The sequence below is a fragment of the Syngnathoides biaculeatus genome, chromosome 23, assembly GCF_019802595.1.
Source record: "Syngnathoides biaculeatus isolate LvHL_M chromosome 23, ASM1980259v1, whole genome shotgun sequence".
Taxonomy (NCBI): domain Eukaryota; kingdom Metazoa; phylum Chordata; class Actinopteri; order Syngnathiformes; family Syngnathidae; genus Syngnathoides; species Syngnathoides biaculeatus.
In genome coordinates this window covers 1,034,871-1,051,859 of record NC_084662.1, presented here as the reverse complement: position 1 = coordinate 1,051,859, position 16,989 = coordinate 1,034,871, and the positions used below count along the sequence as shown (strand labels likewise).

General features: G+C 40.2%; 1 protein-coding gene across 10 annotated transcripts in view; it reads left to right on the top strand.

Moving 5' to 3' along the window:
* The window catches only part of map3k7 (mitogen-activated protein kinase kinase kinase 7), a 117,065-nt gene that overhangs the window by 815 nt on the left and 99,261 nt on the right, over nt 1-16,989 (top strand). For 3 of the 10 annotated variants that reach the window (XM_061812974.1, XM_061812975.1, XM_061812973.1), the window contains exons 2-5: nt 1,383-1,497; nt 1,585-1,695; nt 6,574-6,639; nt 7,217-7,262. In XM_061812974.1, coding sequence (XP_061668958.1) covers nt 1,405-1,497; nt 1,585-1,695; nt 6,574-6,639; nt 7,217-7,262 — 316 coding nt within the window. In that variant the 5' untranslated portion in view covers nt 1,383-1,404. The other 7 variants (XM_061812979.1, XM_061812971.1, XM_061812978.1 and 4 more) reach the window with 6 other exon arrangements.

Here is a 16,989-nt window from a genome sequence, read left to right as displayed (position 1 = left end):
TGTGTAGTGGGTGGGCCAAAAATAATAATGTTTCTAACTGTACATGTTATTAATGTCTAAACACCATGTGCCACACCACTACGTTTTTCAATGGTGAATATCCCAGTGTGAGGTCTGCTGATGACGTTGCAGGGAATATGACCACCACTTGGATGACGAATGAGACTTCCGCAAACTTTGCGCATGGATGACAGTGGGGCTTCAAATTCCAAGTTTGCTTAGCTCAAAATCATTAGTCTCTCATGCCAATTTAAGACGCATCTTTCCTAGGGCTTTGTGTAACATCAGTAAAATAACCCTTTTAAATTTGTTTTATCATAACAAAGTGTTAGTTTCGTCGATATTTAAATTAAATTTGAAAAGAAAATATATATATATTTTTAGAATTACTGTCACTAATAGCGTAGCAGTCTGCGTTCAGTTTCCACTCAGTGCGAATGGTTGTTCTTGTCTCTACGTGCCCCGCGATTAACTGGCGACCAGTTCAGGGTCTACTCCAAGTTTTCGGGCGAAAGGCGACGTCAGCTGGGATAGGCTGTGGCACCCCTAACCAGGATGAGTGGTGCTGAAAATGGTTGGATGAAATCGAAATTTTGAATTCCCAAGGATCAAAATCTCATGTTCAGTGTGCTGGGGAAGGAATAGAAGCGCACACATACTTCCTGGCGAAGCATTTTCCTGCGAAGATTAAAATACACTTTTACCTGTACTGCTAGATCAGTTGTTTCGCTCTTGATGGGAAGAGGAAACACCATTTTATTAAAGGATTTCATTGTTGAAGTTTTTGTTGATGAATCATAGACATCTCTACGTCCGGACAGCCTGTGCTGCTGGGATAATTAGCCCTGGTATGTAAGCGTTAGCGTCGTAACGAGCATGCTAAATTCTTGTGAAAAGTCATCTAATGTAGTGTAGGCTTCCGTTTACTTGTTTATTCTTAATAGCGGTGGTACTAGAAAGTGTTGGTCCTGTAGCATGGAACTGTGATTGTGTGGGTCAATATCTCGAAAAATGTTCGATTTAAAGAATGTACTCATCGTGAAAGTAGCAATAATATGCTCTTGTAGATTGTTTAGAATTGTTAACCCTCTCTGGACCAAATCAAATTTTGCAGAGAGAAAAATCAGATACTTTAAGAAAATGATACTCTGGACTGAAAATTTTCCATTATATTAAACCTGTTTCAAAATTGCAAACCCTGCCCGGAAAGGGTTTTAATAAGGCTGACGACCAACATTCTATTATATAACTCAGTTAAAAACTGGCTGCTTACCCTTTCAGTAAGTTTTTAAAACTATCCTTGACGTAGAATTTAGGAATGGCTCTTTAGCAATAATATATGTGCGTACACTTACAATTTTATTTTATTTTTTTTTTAACAGTGGGTGGGTGACGAGAACTATTATGTCGCTGTCGTTACCTTCCGTCGACATGCTTGAGACACCTCCGGGATATCCATTTGAGGAAATTAACTACGAAGATATCGAAGTAGAGGAGGTAGGCTGGGTATATTTGTGTGATCTGATTAACTCGTGTCACAAAGTAACACTCACAGTAAAAAAAAAAAAAAATGTATATTTTCAGGTCGTGGGGAGAGGAGCTTTTGGAGTGGTTTGCAAGGCCAAGTGGAAAGGAAAAGATGTTGCAATCAAGACCATTGAAAGCGAATCAGAGAGAAAAGCCTTTATTGTTGAGGTATTTCCTTTAATAGAGTGCTGTTGAGATTTTTTTGTTAAAAAACAAAACAAAAAAAAAAACAAAAAACAGGCACACCTCGACATTATATTGCAATTTAATAACAGCATGTTTGTAGTTTTGGTACAGAATTAGGTAAATTTCTGTCCTGTATAGTCAAATACAGTTTTTTTTAAAATTCTTATGATGCAAGACAAACCCAGTATTACACACCTTTTGAAGCATTTTTTTTTACATATGATCTAGTGTTCCCAAGATGTGATCATACATCCCAGAAATAAGTCAGAAATTTCACATTACAGTAATCCCTCATTTTTCACGGCTAATGGAGATGAAACCCCGAAGTAGTACCCATTCCCCCTCAGCACCCACCACCATACACACCCTGGAAATTTTCAAGTATGTGTATCTGGGTACCAGAATGATTAAAATAAGTAAAACCACATTAATAATTTACATGATTGAGACCAAGATTACAACAGGACACGTATTTACTTAAATCTTTGGTCGGGAAATGCAGGGGAGACAGACACATGTACGCGTGTGGACGCACGTGCACACATGCACGCACACACGCATACACAAAAACACGCAGCGAAGTCGTGGCTCGTAGAGGCTTGAAGTTCACTCACCTTCAGCATTGCAACATGGTGATCGTAAACATGGTCCTTGAAGAATTATGAGTAGACGGCTTCTTCCGAAAAAGGCCTTTTTCATCCATGTTAAAAACGTGCGCCCGCCATCTAGGAAACTCTTTTTCTACGTACCGACGAGCAGCACCATACAGAGACACGTTTCTGAGGCTACGGAGAAATTGCCAAGCAGCTTGGTGAAAAAGGTCCACTGTTGGAGCAATCATTAGAAAATGGAAGAAGCTAAACATGACGGGCCATCTCAATTGGAGTGGAGCCCCATGCAAGATATCACCTTATGGGGTCTCAATGATCCGTAGAAAGGTGAGGAATCAGCCCAGGACTACATGACAGGACTTGGTCTATGACCTGAAAGTAGCTTGGTAATAAACTAAGACGTCATGTACTGAAATCATGTATGGCACGGAAAGTCCCCCTCCTTAAATCAGCACATGTCAAGGCCTGTCTTAAGTTTGCAAATGACCATTTGGATGATACAGAGGAGTCATGGGAGAAGGTTTTGTGGTCAGATGAGACCAAAATTAAACAATTTGGTCATAAATCCACTAACCATGTTTGGAGGAAGACGAATGATGAGTTCCATCTCAAGAACACCATCCCGACCGACTATGAAGCATGGGGGTGGTAGCATTATGCTTTGGGGGTATATTTCTGCACATGGGACAGGATGACTGCACTGTATTAAGGAGAGGATGACAGCGGCCATGTATTGTGAGATTTTGGGAAACAAACTCTTTCCCTCAATCAGAGCATTGAAGATGGGTCGTTGCTTGGTCTTTCAACATGACAATGACCCGAAGCACATAGCTAGGAAAACAAGGAGTGGCTTCCTAAGAAGCATATGAAGGTTCTGGCGTGGCCTAGCAAGTCTCCAGACCTAAACCCAATTGAAAATCTTTGGAGGGAGCTGAAACTCCCGTGTTTCTCACCTGGTGAACAACGACAGGAAACGTTTGACCTCTGTAATTGCAAAAAAAGGCTACTGTACCAAATATTAACATTGGTTTTCTCAGGTGTTCAAATACTTACTTGCAACTGTATCACACAAATAAATCATTAAAAAAATCATATATTGTGATTTCTGGATTTTTCTTTTTAGATTATCTCTCACAGTGGACCTATGATGAAAATTTCAGACCCCTCCATGATTTCTAAGTTGGAGAACTTGCAATATAGCAGGGTCTTGAAATACTTATTTTCTTTACTGTAAATATTTATTTGGCGGCATGATGGATCAGCTGGAAAGTGTTCGCCTCACAGTTCTGAGGTGCCGGGTTCAGTCCCGGACCCGCCTGTGTGAAGTTTGCATGTTTTCTCCGTGCCTGCGTGGGTTTTCTCCGGGCAACATTAATTGGAGACTCTAAATTTTTCAGCGACAGCCCAGAAACCTGTATGATCCAGAGAAGATCTGTGTGGAGGAGTGGGCCAAAAATCCCTTCTGCAGTGTGTGCAAATCGGGTGAACAACTACAGGAAATGTTTGACCTCTGTTATTGCAAACAAAGGCAACTGGACAAAATATTAACATTGATTTACTCAGGTGTTCAAATACTTATTTGCAGCTGTATCAGACAAAAAAAATCGTAAAAAAAAAATCATACATTCCAGATTTCTGGATTTTTCTTTGTTGATTATCTCTTTCACAGTAGACATGCACCTCCGATGAAAATTTCAGACCCGTCCATGTTTTGTTAAGTGGGAGCACTTGCAATATAGTACTGTTTTTCTTCACTTTATTACTGTGCTTGAATTCTGATTTCACAAAACGGTGGGTCAGGTGAGACACATTTGTACACACTCTGTTCCACGATGGAAATTGTTTGTTTGTTTCACTGAATAAAAGTAACTAATAAACTATACTTTATATAGGACTTTTCAAAAGCAAGCTGGAGTTCTTAATAAACATTAAACAATAAGGGCAATAATATAACAAATGTAAACATTACAGCAGTTAATGTAAGACAAATGATAAAAGTGAATACAAAAAGAGATACAAGAGGATAATAATGAGTTTGCTTTCCAGAGATTGAGGAAGAGCTCAAGCAGAAAAATCCCAGTCAGCCTTATTTACCAAATGAGCTTTTGGAACCTAAAGGAGAATACTGGTTGAGTATCTCATGCCATGGTCAGGCTCATATGGAGTCATCAGATCACAAATCCAAGCTGGAGCCTGACCATGCAAGGGTTTAAAAACAAGACGTGAAGTCTCCAAAACAATTCTAAAACTTGCAGTTAATGAACTGCTGTGATGTGCTCACTTTTGTTCGTACGTGTTAAAAATCTGGCAGCGGTATTTTGGACTGACTGCAGTGTTTGAATATTGCATTTGCTTATGCCACAGTGAAGTGCATTGTGGTAGTCAAGTCTAGATACATACTGTAAAGGCATTAGGAAGATTTTCTGCTGCTAAGCGCTAAATATGCCTTCTACAAACAAAACACAATATTTGCAAACCATGTGTCCAGTTACTTAAAATCAAGACTCTTCACCACTTTTAGCATTACAATTGCAATGTAAAATATTATGTTTCATCTTGTGATGGAGTACTGCTCTATCCTCTTCAAATTTCAACAATAATGAGCAGTTGAAAACACATTTTAATTCAATACCTCCTTGTGTGTCAATCAAATTTGAGCATTGTTTTTCCAAAGGTGGTCTCGTTGACTTACATCATATTGTCTGGGCGTTGCTAATAAAGAATTCTGACGGTACTTTATAAATTACTATTAAAACTCCGATTGCAACAGACAATCAAAATGCCAGCTCGTTGTATTGCTGGATATTGTTCGAACACTCTAGAGGATGAATTTACACTTCATACGTTTCCAAAAGACCCGGTTTGTCGTGAAAAATTGCTTGCACAGGTGCAAAGGAGGAGAGCTTTGTTGGTTCCAAATGACAGGCAGGTGTGTATAGAACTATTAAAAAAAAAAAATTGTGGGGGGGGGGTAATGTAATCCTTCTTTCAGCAAGTGACCGGTGGACGACTGCGAGAGAGCTCCAGTGGCTGGCTGCGAGCGGCCGGACAGTGAGCGACCGGTGACTGACAATGGCTGAGTACACTACATTCTGTCATACATACTGTCGGGGAGCTGTTGTTAGTTAGAAGTGATCCGCATATCATCTAAATATGGCTTGAAATGATAAGGTAATATTGCCCCGGTTATTTCACTTGATTGTGAGATGTTCTCCGCTTTGAAAAGAGCTTCTGTGTCCCAAAGCAGGTGCCACTATGTGTTTTCAATGGTGAATGTTCCAGTGTTAGGTCTGTTGATGATGTTCCAGGCAACATAGCTACCACTTGGATGACACTACTGCAACATTGCACATGGATGACACACTCTCCGCTCATATTTATTTTTTTGTACAGACATTGAAGTGAAGAATGTTATATGTATTTTTCATTACAATATCCATTTTAAAATGTATGTAGGGAGGTCAGTGTCTTATATGTGTCTGCATTAAATGCATTTGCTTTTGGTAGTTAAGGCCCACTGGGTCATACAGTATGTGACCCATTATCTAAACTGGAAGTAAATTAGTACATTTTTCCAAATATGATGTTTTTGTGTTCCTTTAATGCTCATTGATTAATTCAGTTAATACATAAAATCTTAAAAGAGGATTTGGATGTCTTGGGTTCTCTAGGGGTAAATTCTTGTTCAGCGAACCTACTATTTTTTCCCTTGTGCCATTGTTAGGACACTCACATCCTGCCTGTCCAATCAGTATTAATATTGGTAATATATTTTATAGTTTCTATAAACAGAAATGTCTCCTGTTTTTTGTTCTTTTTGCTTTGTTGTTCTTTATTCTGCCCGATTGCCGGAGAAATATTTCTTGTGTGTTTTTCACACTTGGCCAATAAAGCTGATTTTGATTCTTTTGAGCAATCTCACCTCAAAAATCACAAATGCCATGAATCCTGTCGCTCCTGTTAAAACCAAGACCATCTTGAAGTGACCTAAAACACCATGAAGGAGCATGATGATCAAGAGCTCTAAATCAAAGTGTAGGAAAGCAGTACCCAAGTGAAGAACAACTAAACTCCAAAACTATGACCTCTAAAGACCATGTCTTTGTAATTTTGACCAAAACTTAGTCATGGCTAGACAGCAACACTTTTCTGAAATCATCAGTCAGAGAACCTCAACAATACTTGCAGTCTGTATGCTGTGTACAATTCCAAATTTAACTAAACCATATCTGTGTCCTTTTGTCTGCAGCTACGACAGCTTTCTCGTGTAAACCACCCTAATATTGTGAAGTTGTATGGCTCTTGCAGTAATCCAGTAAGTCAACAATTTTGATATTTCTCATCCTTATGTAGCTGTGCTCCCATTATTCAATGTTATACTTAATAATAAGCAGTATTGTCTGGACATTTCATCGGCATGGGCCGGGCACCTTTTCATGGTATACGGTATCATACTGCAAAGATTTTTCATTATGATTTCCTGCAGTATTGTTTTTAAAATGAGAATGCTGTCTTGTATTAATCATATTGAACCATCTACGAATGAAATAAATATGCTGAGCCTAACATTTATCTTTACACCAGTAGTGCAACATAATTTTTTTAATTTAGAAATTTCTTTGATCCTTATGTTGCATACAAAATACAAGTAATATTCTAAATATTGTTGAAGAATATAATTGTTTTCACCGTTGGAAAAAAATTACCCAACTATTTCAAAACAATACATCTTAGAGGTGTAATTGCAATTCCATTAAAGTAATATTTTTAGTTATCAAAATCTCATACTGGCCCACACCTACTTGTGAAAATGTATCTCAGTATTGCCTACACGAGCTTGTGATTAAAAAATGCTATAATAGCTATTTTAACATGATGACGTTCCCCTTTAGGTCTGTCTTGTAATGGAATATGCTGAAGGAGGCTCATTGTACAATGGTGAGTTTGCACTCAAACAATACATTTAAGTGAGTACAATCCATATTTGTTAATATTGTGATTGTGGGTGCATTAAGCAGAGCCTGCCACACAGGAGAATTATCCCCAATAATCTTCATGTTGGATTATTTGTCCATCTCAACAATTTTATCCTTATATTGTGACATTTTTCATACTCATGTGTAATCAGGTCAGGATTTGTGATGAAGAACACCCCGCGCATATGTTGTCTGTTTTCTGCATATTTTAGGGAATAATTTGTTCTCTCAAGTGCAAAAAAAAGTATGAGTGTGACTTCCATATTGAGAACCAAGAGTGGTGATAAAAAATACATAAAATAAATGTCATGAGGTATTAAAATATTTTCAAATTCATTTAAATAGTTGTTTCAATCTTTAAATTTAAAAATTTATTTCTATTTTCACGTTTTTACAATTTCAATATATATATTTTTTTTTAGCTATTTTCACCATTTTGTTGTTCCTCCCTCTGATGTCCCGCAGAAGAGTTCATGAAGGAACAAACATTTGATTGGGGCTGGATCCACAATGTTGTGGATGCCCATTGAGTTTGAAATGACAGGTTTTTTTTTAAACTATATTAGCCGTCAAAAATTTACAGTACGACGTAAAAAGAGACAAAAAAATATATAAATACTACTATTTATATGGAAACTAGCTTTTGGATTCAGATGCCCTCTGCACAAAGGTGACGTGGAGTAAATGTCTTTCTAGGAGCTGATCAATGACGTCATTGATTGCATCGCCGTATTATGACATCAAAAACAATTGGCCGATCAGCAAAAATGCCCGTTATTGGCCGATCTAATCAGGACGATAAAATCAGTGTAGTGTAATTATTAGCAAATACAGTAATCCCTGTCTACTTCGCGGCTCACCTTTCGCAGATTCAGCACATTGCGGATTTCTGACCCCCCCCCCCCCAGAAAAAATCCCGACTTTGCGCTTTTTAATTTTTTGCAAGTGGGTCTGGTACCAATCAACCACAAAAAAATGTATGATTACTGTATTGATACGTTACATTTTAAAAATAATTAAATATTTAACTTATTTGATGTATTCTACTTTTTTGTTGTGAATTTTATATATATATATATAATATATATATATATATAAAAACACATACACCAACACCCATCTATTTTCTGAGCCACTTATCCTCACTAGGGTCGCGGGAGTGCTGGAGCCTATCCCAGCTATCATCAGGCGGAGGCAGGGTACATCCTGAACTGGTTAGCAGCCAGTCACAGGGCACAAAGAGACAAACAACAGTTGCACTCAAAATCACACTTAAGGGTAATTTAGAGTCTCCAATTAATGCATGTTTTTGTGGATGCGGGAGGAAACCGGAGTGCCTGGAGAAAACTCGCGCACACACGGGGAGAACATGCAAACTCCACACAGGTGGGGCTGGGATTTGAACTCTGTTCCTCAGAACTGTGAGGCCAACGGTCTAACCAGTTGCTCCACTGTTCCGCCAATTGTGTGTGCGTGTGTCTGTGCGTGTGCATCCGTGTGTGTGTGTGTGTATACATACATGCAGAGGGTGTCCCAAAAAATGAATGCACCTTAAATATTTGTAAATTCTTTTACGTTAAAAATTATTCAAATTATAATAAACATCAAGTTTACAATTAATGTTACCACATTATAAGGGGCACCTTCAATGAATGGCCTATTTTAAAACTTTTCATATTAAGCTCCATCCTCAGCACCCTTCTAAAAAGATACTCACTCTCTTACCTCTGCACATGTCCAAACCTTCGAAGTCTGCCCTCTCGAAACTTTTCTCCAAAACATCTAACTTTGGTTGTCCCTCGAATGACCTCATTTCTAATAGTATCCAATGTGCTCGCTCGTAGAGAGAACCTCAAAATCTTCATTTCTGCCCCCTCCAGCTCAGCTTCTTGTTGTCTCTTCAGTGCCACCGTCTCAAATCCGTACATCATGGCTGGTCTCACTGCTGTATTATAAACTTTGCCCTTCATCTTATCAGAGACTCTTCTGTCACAAAACTAGAATCAGAATCAGCTTTATTGGCCAAGTGTGTAAAAACACTCAAGGGATTTTTCTCTGGCAGTCGGACATTTAAAACAAAGAACAAAGCAACAAGAACAAAGAACAAAACATTTCTGTTTATCGGAACTATTCCTGATAAAAGTTATGCAAGATGTAAAATCTTCATTTAGAATAGATAAGAGGAATGTGTTAAGGTCTCACAATGTGTTAAGCTTGTACTGAGTGCCTTTACCCGTTTGCGGTTCCTGTTAATGACCAGTACAATGTCACTTCCTGTTCGTGGTCCATCACACTTGCCTCTTTTACTCTTCCTCGTCCTCTCTCATTTTATTAATTCAAGTTGGACACAAAAGAAGGAGAAAAGTATCACTACAGGTTGGCCAAATATAGGGATAGAGATGTGAAGGATGGGGAGCAGATAAGGGTGATTAAAAATAGAGATGGAAATGTGTTGACTGGTGCCAATAGTTTGCTAAATAGATGGAAAGAATACTTTAAGTTGATGAATGACATAAGTGAGAGAGAGAAAGAAGAGTAGAAGAGTCATGTGTGATGGATCATCAATGGTTAGTCAGGGGGAAGTTAGAAAGGCACTAAAAATTGATGGAAAGGCAGTTAGTCTAAGTTGTTCAACAGAATACTAGCGAGTGAGAATATGCCTGAAGAACAGAGGAAAATTGTGCTAGTTTCCATTTTGAAAAACAAAGGCGATTTACAGAGCTCTGGGAAGTATAGAGGAATAAACTTGATGAGCCACACAATGAAGTAAATGGAGGCTAGACTTTGGTCAGAAGTAAGTATCTCCGAGCAATAGTATGGGTTCATGCCGAGAAAGAGTTCAACAGATGCATTATTTTGCCTTGTGGATGCTAATGGAAAAGTACAGAGAAGGTCAGAAGTAGCTACATTGTGTCTTTGTGGATCTACAAAAAGCCCATGACAGAGTACCAAGAGAGGAACTGTGGTACTGCAAGTCTGGTGTGGCGGAGGAATATGTCAGAATAGTATAGGATATGTATAAGGACACAGAACAGTGGTGAGGTCTGCCAAAGGTGACACAGAAGAATTTAAGGTGGAGGAGGATCTGCATCAGGGATAAGCTCTGAGCCCCTTCTTGTTTGCAGTGGTAACGGAGGGGCTGACAGATAAGGGTTGACTGGAATCAACTTTGACCATGATGTTCGCAGATGACATTGCGACCTGCAATGAAAGCAGGGAGCAGGTGGAAGAACAGGTAGAAAGATGGAGGCATGAACTGGAAAGGAGAGGAATGAAAATTAGCTGAAGTAAAACCGAATATATGTGCCTGAATGAGAGGATGGAGTCGTAAGAGTGAGGCTCCAGGGAGAAGAGAAAGCGAAAATGGACGACTTCAAATACTTGGGGTCAACAGTCCAGAGCAATGGTGAGTGGGGTCAGGAAGTGAAGAAACGCGTACAAGCAGGTTGGTGTCTTGTGTGTTATGTGACTGAAGAGTCTCTGCTCGGATTAATGCCAGTTTATAACCCCCTGCCAAAAATAAGCATTAAGAATACATAATGTAAAGAATAAAAATTGTGTTCACTTTCCTTTGGCATCGGGCAATTATGTGAAGTAAGGGTGAGTGACAAGCAAAAGGCATCATGCGGGACAGAGGAGGAGGCAAACGTTTTACATACGTACAAATGTACACACGCACACCAGTTAGTTTTACTAAAGTTTCTTGCGGCCGATGGTGAATACAAATGAATAAACTAATGAAAAACTTACGAAAAAGTTGTACATTTCTAATGTGTGCTAATATGATTCTGTGACAGTTGAGTGTCTAAGGGATACGAAAAGCATCATGGGTAAAGATTGCTGTCCCTCCTTGCAAATGGGATGCGAGGAAGATGCTATGGCTATAGCTAATGGGAGTGCAGGTATATTGCGCCACACAAACCAAGACACTGGATGTTTATGTTAGGTGGTATTTGGGGGCTGCGATTCCAGCGCCTATTTTTCTTCTTTTCCTTTTTAACTAAAGAATATTTTTCCAAGGAGGCGTTTTGTAACTTGAATATTTTCTTACTCAAGACAGTCGTAAGTAGAGGTACCATTTTGTGTGTGTGTGTGTGTGTGTGTGTGTGTGTGTGCATGTGTGTGTATATCTAATCCAGGGTTGCTCAATGCGTCGACCAGTCGATCACGAGAAAAAAAGAAAAAGACCTCAGCCAATGTTCCTTCTAAACTGCGTGCGTGCGCAATTGTGCAGTGCTGATGCAGTCTCTTCGCAGATATTCTGCGTTGCGCGCCAAAAAAAAAAAATCTGGGTTCGTCGAGATGCAAAAGATCGGCACATGTTTTACTGCCATCTGTGCAAGCAGAGCTACCAGCTAGGAAAGATGGGCGTCAAAGCGCTGGAGTCGCACTGGAAAAAAAGGAGACACGCTGATTTGGCGAAGACTCTCTCATCTTCCGTTGGTATGAATCTGTTTCTAAAATATAAAGCTAGTGAAGCATCAACTTCAGGCAGTGGTACTAGCAGTGCATGCGCAGCTACATTTGTCCAGCCATCCACTTCAACCAGCCAGAAGTCAGGCTCTATGAACGTAGTTCAATACACGAAGGCGGACTCGTTAAAGGCAGAGATCGTGTGGACTTTAAAAGTGATCTGCAGCCATTACAGTTACAAATCTTGTGAAAATAATTCAAAAGTGTTTGCAGTCATGTTCCCAGACAGTGACATTGCTAAAAACTACCACTGTGGGGAAAGGAAGACTTCGTACCTGGCTACATTTGGCATCGCTGCCCACTTTACATCTCTACTGCCTCAAAGTCAAAAAAGCCAGAATAGAGACTGACAAATCTACGCTTATTGAGAAGGCTGACAGGCTGTGTGAGCAGGCAGAAGAAAAGAGGAAGCTGAGGTTTATCACCGAGCCCAATGCACTCAGAGGCAGAGCAAAGGACAACAGAGCCTCTTGGGCACCTCTGCAGCAGCAAATAGAGGAGGCACTGGGTAGGCTCAAGGAGCTAGAGTAGGGGTGCTAAGACAGACATCAGTAGAAGACATTTGTGTATATAGTTTCAATTGTAGTTAGAATCAGTTTTTCTGTATACTGTTATGTGAAGACATTGACAATGGTCATGTCAATGAGAACTACCACAAGGGGTCACAGGTACTGAGGTACTGGAACCTTTGATGAACCAAGAACAGCCGATGGCACCATTGGGTGAGTCTTTTTTCCTTACTCTTGATTTCCCACGATGGCCCTAAATTTTTTGTGTCGGCCCTAAATTTTTTCTGTGTCAGCCCTAAATTTTTCGTGTCAGCCCCTAAGAATGGCCCTAAAAAGCCCTTACATTTTTTGGGTCCGACTGAGTATGAACCCTGTATGAGCAAATTTTCTAGTTGCTCTGCATGTGTCCCTGTAGTTGTCACCATTCCTCTATTTTTCCAGTCTTGTCTGTATAGATTGTGATCCCACTGTGAATAGAGTAGCATCTGGTCTCAGATTAACACTGTCCAATAAAGTGGTTTTCTGTAGAGTTCAGTCATCCCAATCCAAATCTGGTTCTTTTTTTGTCCAATCGGAAACATTTAGTGCTGCCTAGAGAAATTGTCCCAAACTCTTCCACGCCTGTTCAGTTTGTTTGTACAATGTTGTGTGTGGTGGTGTCCATTCCTGTGGAATGCATGAGTTTGTCAGTCAGTCTTGATCCTCCCACCACTACTGATATTGTGTTTTTGGCTGGTGTGGGCTTTAATAAGGTGTAATAATAGAGTGCTGGGTTTCTATTTTGTAAGTCATTGAACTGCCTTCCCAGAAATCCTTTTTTCTTTTTACTTCTATAGTTCCTGTAGGAGAGGGAACTAAGCCCAGTCCGAGTTTTAGCAAGCCATCCCGTCCCAACACATTTACGGGGCAATCTGGACCGTGAGCGTTGTCAATTTACAAGACTCGCCCAGGGGGTCCAACACCCACACAGGATTCGTTTTGGTGACTACAGAGAGCCTTCCCTTATCTGTTCTGACAAACACTTCCCTTCCAGACATGGTGCATCCTGGAATGCTCTCTCTCCATACCGTTTTACACACCCCTGTGTCACCCAAAAATTTTATTGACTTCACGTTCACTATCAGTTCCACCTCTGGTCTAGTGCAAGAATCCTTGTTCCTGTAAATTTAGTTCAATGTCTGCTTCTTGAGCATCGGTTGTGACATTTTGATGGGAAAATGGCTGCTCTAGTCATGCGGTGGTGGGTGTTTTGTTTTAGGGCATTCTTGTGAAATGTGACCTTTTTCTCCACAACACCAGCAAATAATTTCTTTTTGATCAAACTCCCCATTACTCTTCCCCTACCTCTTCCTCGTCTGTGGCCATGATTATTAAATGTTCTGCATAAAACTCGATAAATTTGTGTAACTCCGTCTCCCTTCCTGTCTTACTTCTACTGGTCCTGTCTCATCATCTGCCTTTCTATGAAACATCATTGCTGCCTCTTATCGTCTATCTTTGTTGCCTGTTCCTGCTTTTCTGTCCTTTTTAAGTTTTCCTTCTTTTCTCTTTATAGGGATGGAAGGAATACTCTACTGAACAATGAAAAGCCTTATTCCGATTGGTCATGTCATATGTACTGTACCTTGAAAATTTGAGGTTAATCTGATATCATCTAATGATGTTTTGAGAAGATTTTTATCGGCAATTTCGAATTTTCATGGGCGCCGCCATTTTGGCGAGTCACATAACCTACTTGCGTGGATGTGACGTATTCTGTGCGTAAACAAAGAAACCATGGCCGATTTGTAGTGTAATCACATGCAGTTCTACCATCATGGGACACATGAAATCGACCTACTGTACTAGTCGCGAAATTTTGCCATAATTCGGATATAAATAATCAGAGGAGGTCTCTGTGGCGTATTCTACCCAGTAAAAAAAGAAACATAAAGACCCAGTGGCTAGCGAAGTGTGGTCGCCCTGAGCAGTATCACATAAGTACAGGTGTATTTGCACATTTATTTAAGACCAACACTTTTAGAGTGCAATAGGTCTCTGAATTATTTTATATAACATTATGATGTTGCTAACCATTGATGACAAAAGTACTTCTTACCATTAATGACTTCTTGTGCTTATGTCATGGAGGCGTTGAGACTTCCATCTGTTAATCGTGAACCTAAGTCAATTTGATTTGCCATCATGATGGTACGATGGTGAACAGTTCTTGCCGACAAATGCATGTCTTTTATTCGTTTGGTTATCTTGACTTTATGAGAAGTTGGCAAAATGTTGATTGACAACGTCAAGTGTGAATGCTTTGGCATACTCCCCATCTGTGAATTTAAACACACAGCAGAACCTTCCCTCTCCACAAAGGCTGTCCATTCTTTTGAAAACGTTGGTGGGACTTATATTTTTTTGTGGCTTGCGAGCCACACCTGGTTCTTTTGGTGGTTTGCGTATGGCTCGCAGAGCCGTCATAATGACATACAGTATACAGCAGCGGTGCGCAATGTGTCCAGGAAGTTCTGGTCGATTGCGTGGCGACGTGCGCCCCCCGCCAAAAAAAATCTGCTTCTTTTTTTTTTTTTAACATTTTGACTTAAACTTCTCTAACAATGACCTGCTGCACAGCCACACTCTTCTTCCAAGTTTAACTTGCACTGCCCCCTCCTCCCTTGTTAAAGATGTACACTCATAATTACAAATGTGACAGACCTTACGCAGCCTATCAATGTGGTTTATAATGACAGAGTGCTTATGCGTAGCCCACTACCGGAATTGTTTTTGTTTCATTTTTTTTTATTTTATTTTTTTTTTACATAAAGACATGCCTCAGTCGACATGTATTGTTGGCAAACGCACATAAGTGGGGACAAATGAAAAAAATTCAAGCTGATTGTGAAAACTTGGAACAGACTTCCAATCGCATACCTCAGACTGTGGGGTGTGAATATTGCTGTACTGACAGTTTGGTTCTACTTACAGTATGCATATGAAAAAACTTTCTCACATTAAAAAAAAACATTAAGACTAACCTACGTTCATGAATAACGGATGGAAGTCTCAAAGGCTGGATGAAGTTTAATTTAACGACGTATGAAACAGACGACTAAGCTATCAGCAAAGAAGTCCCATTAATAGTAAAAAGTACTTTTGTTATCATTGGTTAGCAACAGTAAAATGTTATTTAAATGGATTTAGAGACTTATTGTACTCTTAAAGTGCTGGTCTAACATAAAATGCACGAATACACTTATTTAGTTTTAAAAATATTGTAATGGTGTTTTGGATTTACATTTTAAAATATTTGCAGTTTATGGCTCTCTCAACCTAAAAGGTTCCCAACACCCATTTTTGAAGGACATTGGCTTTCTACAAATGTCCAGTCCTTACACGTTATTTTTTTTTCCAGATGCTCTGTATCAACTATTTTGCTATTTCTTTTTCCCAAGTTGGATACAGTGGTTCCCCTAGGGTGACTAAACTGACTTTCCTCTGAACAGGGTGACAGTTACTTTCAGTTGGAGGTAATTCTCAAGCTAACACAAGTGGCGGAGAATTCTTGCCTCTGCATCCCCAAACTGTTGCCACTTTAATTTCCATTTCAAATGAGGGAGTGAACCTCCACTCACACTTTTCCACATACACACGTTTCATGGAGCTTAAAGCTCAAGTATCGTCAAACGGATGATTTTTGGTATATTATTAATGAAAAACTCACAGCCAATATGGTCCCATGTGTTTTTTCACCACAAAACATGATTTTGACATATACAGCTTTTTGTAACTCCCGCCATGAAAATCCTCTCAGAAATTTGTTGTCGAGAAGAAGCAGGAAGTGACGTAAAGGACAGTGGCGCCCCCTCGTGGACTTGTTTGTTTCCATTAGTTTTAACTCCGGGAAGGTAGCTCCTTGTTCCTTCGTGTTAGCCAAAATGCCAGCTCATTGCATTGCCGGACATTGCTCGAACACTCGGGAGAATGGAATTACCCTTCATAAGTTTGAAAGAGACCCTGTTCGTTGTGAAAAATGGATTGCATGGGTGCAAAGGACGAGAGCTTCGTGGGTTCCAAATAACAGCTACTGTATACAGCAACTAAAAAAAAAAAAAAATTGTTTGGGGCGGATCATGTAATCGGTCTCTCTCATAACGTAGCAAAAGATCCGCGTATGAAATGCGTCGATGTGCGCATCGCCCAGCCAACGATGTCTCACTCAGGCTGCAACATAGCTCGGCTCCACCCCCTACTTATATAGCACGGTGGACCGAAACTCACCCACACCGGCTGAGGCGCCGCGTTCGGCGGTCATGTCTTCAGTGAAGGCTGCGCGTCGGGCTTTGCGACGGGGGCGAGCCGAGAATGCGTTACTCAGTCGCGTGCAAGCATGAAGCGCGCCGGCTCGACTGTGAACACAAAGCAGCACCTCTCGGTTCCATCATAAGCCACAACAGCCGGCTGCGATGAGCCGCGATGGCTCATCTCCGCCGCGGAAGTGGATCGGACGGGATGCGGTTTGGCCGTGATGACATATCATCTGAATATAGCTCGAAACAATAGTGTAACATTGCCCCGGTAACTTCACTCGGTTGTGTGGTGTTGTCCTTTTCGAAAAGAGCTTCCGTGTCAGAAGGGACGTTGGAAAAATCCGAATGTCTCTGTTGTTTGGCTTCCATAGTAGCAGGCACTGCGCGTTTTCAACGGCGGAAGTGACGATGA